The 5,017-nt window shown below is 44.3% G+C and overlaps 1 protein-coding gene across 3 annotated transcripts in view; it reads left to right on the top strand.

Moving 5' to 3' along the window:
- PPP1R12A (protein phosphatase 1 regulatory subunit 12A) overlaps positions 1–5,017 on the top strand; it is a 247,779-nt gene that overhangs the window by 163,976 nt on the left and 78,786 nt on the right. For 2 of the 3 annotated variants that reach the window (XM_019514783.1, XM_019514785.1), the window contains exon 14: positions 254–430. The exons of the other annotated variant lie outside the window; for it this stretch is intronic. In XM_019514783.1, the coding sequence (XP_019370328.1) occupies positions 254–430 (177 nt within the window). The remainder of the gene's footprint in view (positions 1–253; positions 431–5,017) is intronic. 3 annotated transcript variants of the gene reach the window in all.

Genomic DNA, 5,017 nt, shown 5'->3' with positions numbered 1-5,017 from the left:
TTCAAGTCAGAAGGACAAAGAATATATTTTTTAAAACCCCACAGAGGTACAATATTACTTAATTTTTAAATTTATTCAATCCTGTAGCTCTACATGAGCTTTATATGTTACAGTGGAGACGCATCTTGCGTATGTTTACCTTTAAAAAAAAATCCATTCCTCAAGTTGCATGTTGTTAGCTGTTTAGTAAAGTGCTTTATTTGTTTAGCTGTTTCCTTTTCTCTCTTTTGTGCTGCTGCTTATGATGCTATAGTACCTCAAATCGTTTGTGGGCTGAGGATAGTTCTGAGAAAGAAAAGGACAATGTTCCTACAGCAGTGACCGTTCCTGTTGCACCATCTGTTGTAAATGCTACAGCCACTTCCACAACCGTGACTACGGCTACTTCTGGCACTGTATCCTCAACATCAGAGGTCAGGGAGAGACGGAGGTGTGTAAAGGTTTTGAGAGTACTGTTTTTCTTGTACAGAATTATCTTTTTATTTTTAGAAGAGTGCAGTGGTTAACCATCAATCTGATGGGACTGGAAGAGAACCAGTAATTGTCTATTTATTAAATATAATGAAACTTGTTAACACACTTCAAATAATTAAGCTTCCAAAACCTATCTTGAGAAAAGCTTCCAAAGAATCCTGCAAAAACTCTTGCAACAACAGACAACGTGGTAATTGTCTGAATTTTCTGTCTTGCTTATCGTGTTTGTGGTGTTTGCATTACAATTTGAAACATGTTACTTGAAAGCTTGTATTTGTATATTTAAATGAGTTATGATTGCTGTGAGAATTGGAAATATGTTCTGATTATAGGTCAGATTTATTTACATGTAGTGGAGTGGCTGATATGGGCTTTAACTGGCATGATATGGGAATGTTTTTTTTCCTCCCTGCCCCTCAGAGTGGAGTCACCTGAAGCATCACATGGCTGTCAAGCCATTTGGCTGCAGCTTTACTTGATACATGCATATTCTAGAAGGAAATATGGTTATGGCAGGCAAAGCAGCTGTTATGGAACCTTCATAAGAATAGACAGCAGCCATATGAAGTTAGTAAAAACGTTGGTACCATCAAAGAGAACCTGTAATTAAAATAATTTGAGTTTTAAGCTGATTACTTTAAACATTACAAGCCTGATATGGACTAAAAGGAAAAGAAAATCCAGACTTAAGGCTATTATTCAGTCATTCGCTCTCACTAACCTGTTTGTGTATTGCATGTACATTATTAAGAGTAACGTATGCACTACTAGATCTCTGCAACTGGTCCGCGTACTGTGAATCTCTGTTGTCCCCCAGGTTGTAACAATCAGAGGTAGATGCATTATTGACAGCTTATATCAGTATACTGTAAGAGACCTTGGAAATTACCTGAATGAATTGAACTGGAGTACGAATTGAGTTGAAGTAATGACTATATATGCATGAAAATTTGGTACACTGATGATCTGTTTTAACTTTTAAAAAAAAGTATTTTTATGCAAAGTACAGTCCCCCTCCCCATAAGAACCTGACTTGGGGCGGCAGAGTAGTCTAGAGCCGGCCTTTTTCATAGGAAAGCAGCACTGCAAGATGGGACAAAAGCCTGGAGGGATGGAGTTCAATGTTAGCCCTCTCATCCCTGCTCTTAAATTGGACATAGCTTTTCAGCTGCTCAGCCAGCAACTGTTGCCAGTTTGCGAGTGGCTATGAATGAGTTAGCACTATACTCCATCACTCTTGCTTGCTGCATGAGAGAGACTCCAGTGCTACAAGAGACTCCATCTTGTAGCATTGCCTTCCTATGCTTCTGTTCCAGTGAAGAAAAAACAGCTTGCTTGCTTAAAACATGGACCCCAATTTTGGAAGCAACCTTTTCCCCCAAATCAGTGTGTGGTATGTGAATAAATATGGTATTCCTGTTTTTTTAATATGAGAAGTTAGTAGGTCCTCATTTAGCCTGCTTAGAAGAATTGGGGGGCGGGGGGGGGAACGTGCTTTGGACCTGGCTTTCCCAACATCTGTATAGATCAGGTACTTTAGTGGGTCTTTTTTGGCACTTTTATATAATAGCTGATTGAATCAACTTATGTAAGTGGCAAAATGCCCTAACGAAGTGCCTGATCTATACAGATGCTGCAGAACCGGGTTGAAGGGACGCACTGTTGCTTCTAGTAGTGTTTCACCCCGAAGTCCGCCAGTGCTGTTACAGATCAAATGTCTGTAAATTTGTATTTGATAACTAAGTCCATTACAAGATATTATAGTGATTTTAGTATACAGTACTATTTCAGGGAGAATTTTAAGAAGAGAAACTGGTTTATTTTTTTTAACCAGTTATGAAAGGATACTAGTGGTATAGCAGCTTTTCCGTTCCAGTGTAATAATAGTAACAAACACCGCTACAGGTTCAGCACATTCTATGTCTACTGTGGGGTTGTATATACATTTGGTTTATACTGTTACAGCTCCCTGTGTAGACATTCCTACTCTGCTGTAAGAGTACTTTTTAAATTAAGTTAAACTGCTGTGACAAGCTAAAAGTACGGTTGGTCATGTAGTCATAACAGTTACGTGCAAAGAAAATAAAGTATAAACCAGTGATTGTATATTTGTTACTTTAAAGAGCTTGGTTTCAGAGCTGCAAACAATTATGGGATCCTGGGTGGTAGTTTTTAGGTGATAGATGCACTGGTACTTTGTCCAGTTATTACTGTGATGTTACAGTTGAAAATATGCTTCTTAAAAGCATCTTTAAATACATATTTAGTATTTCCAAACTGAGAACAAGTCAACTTTGAGATGTATTAAAACATTATTTTTTTCAGTGTTTCTAGTGTATTACTCAAAGGCAGAAGGCTCTTAAGAGAGCTAGCTGATAAAACATAACAAACCATATTTCATTTTGTATCCGAGATCAAATGATGTTAAGTCTCCTGTTTTGAAAGGCAGCTAACTTGGCCAGTTTTGTCATCCAGAGTGGCTCGTTGCACTTCCTCAAAGGCTACATAGTGTGTGAATAGAACTATATATTCAAGACGAGTTTGGTTTTAGGCTCTTCCAACTTCCAGATGATCTAATGGTTCTAAAACCCATTGGATAATCCTAATCAACTGTTAGTATTTCTTAGGAAAACACTGGTAGCTCTGAAATTAAGTACTTACTTTATCTTGTAACAGAAAATCATTTGTTTGGAGTGTGAATCAGCATTTACCATTATTATAGACAATTCAGTAAGGGCCAAAGCCAGTTTCTGTGACTGAGGCTTTCTGTAACTGAGACTTTCAGAAGAACAGAGTGCAGGTTGCATGACTTTTGCCCACTTGGTCCTTGTGTCAGAACAGTGCTCTGATTGAGGATGGAGAGATAGTGGCTTCATGCAGTGGCCAGCAGCCTTTACAAGCCATGTGGTGGGATAATCTGGTCTGATGCAGGTCTAGTGGCTTCAGTCATGCAGCACCCATGCTGCTGCTGCTTCACTCCACCTCCCACTCCCCAGCTGTGGTGCAGCGTGGCTGGTGGGGAACTGAGTTCAGGCCAGGCGGTTGGAAGCTGTGTTCATGCTGCTGCTGTTTTCCTTTCCCGCTTCGCTTCTGGTTGTGTAGTAGTGCTGCCCAGTCCTGGTGCAGCTCTTTACTGGCTGGAAGTGGAAGGAGGGGAGAAGTGGTAGTGGTGGGTGCAAGCTTCTAGCTGCCCAGCCCCTGCGTAGGCTCTACAGGCTGGATCAAGTGGCTTTGGGTTAGATCCAGTCTGTAAGCTGTATGTTGTCAACCCCTGGTGTAGTGCCATTTTCTACTTGTTTCCTCTGCCTAAGGGTCTAGAGGTCTTATTCAGTCATCTATCACAGTAGCCTTGAAGGCTGAACTAATTTGTAGTAAGCTCTGAACAGACTCTGAGCTATTCTGTCAGTCCAGAATAGCAGGGTGACAAGAATGTCCCTAGAAAGTCATCTGCACCCAGGGTGTACTGGTAAACATGGCACAGTTACACTTGGAGAGAGGACTTCCCTGCATTGCAGAGACTCTCTTGGGGAGTTTTAAAACTTTTATATGATCAGAGATGGTACAAGTGAAAAGAGGATGTATATAAATAGGTTCCTCTGTCTTCAGGATTCCCTACATGATTGTTACTGTGGGCTGTGCGAATAGGGAAGTATTCGATTCAGCCAATTCGGAGGACAGTGATTTGATTTGGAGATTCAGATCATTGTCCCTAATCAATTCAGCTGAATCGGCTTCAGGAGGTTCGGCGCTGATTCAGATCAGCCGGGGAGAGGCAGGCCCGGTGGGCGGCTGCAGGTTCTCCCACGGCTCCTCTGGCTGTGCCTGCCTCTCCTTGGTCTGGGGGAGCCATGGAAGAAGCCCCCATGGCTGCCCTGTCCAGCCCCAGCCTCCTGGCACTTTAAGAAAACGAAAAAAGCCCCACAGTCACCGGCTGCAGCAGCGGCAATTGGGGCCTCTGGGCGCTTGGGCAGAGCCCCCCCCACGCAGCTCCCAGACATCATGCAGTACACTGCACCCATACCATAGAGCAGCTGCCACGTGGGTGCCAAGCAGGGGTGGGGAGGGCAATTGCCACTGCCCCATACTGAAGGGGGGGGGGCTCTACCATGAGTGCCCAGAGGCCCCAATTGCCACTGCTGCCATGGGTAAGTGTGGGGCTTTTTTAAATTTTTTTTTTTAAGTGCTGGGAGGCTGGGCCAGGTGGGGGGTGGGGCCAGGCAGAGCAGCCATGGGGACTTCTTGCCCAGCTCCTCTGGCTGTGCCTGCCCCTGCCCCAAGAGGCGGAGCCGCAGGGGCTATGCCCTGCTGCTGCTTGCCCAGCTGGCGCTGGGGGCACAATGCAGGTGTGGCTCACTCTGGGCAGCAGCAGGGCAGAGCCCCTGCTCCCAGCACTGCCATGCCTGCATCAGGCCTGGGAGCTGGGGCTCTGCCCTGCTGCCGCTTGCCAGCCAGTGCGGGGGAGGCAGGATGTGGGCGCGCTAACGCTGGAAGCAGGGACTCTGCCCTGCTGCCACTTCCCCCTTCTGTTTGGAGCAAGCCGCAC

This window comes from Gavialis gangeticus, unplaced genomic scaffold (genome assembly GCF_001723915.1).
Source record: "Gavialis gangeticus isolate Ggan-Ray unplaced genomic scaffold, GavGan_comp1, whole genome shotgun sequence".
Classification (NCBI taxonomy): domain Eukaryota; kingdom Metazoa; phylum Chordata; order Crocodylia; family Gavialidae; genus Gavialis; species Gavialis gangeticus.
This window is presented reverse-complemented; position numbering and strand designations above follow the sequence as displayed.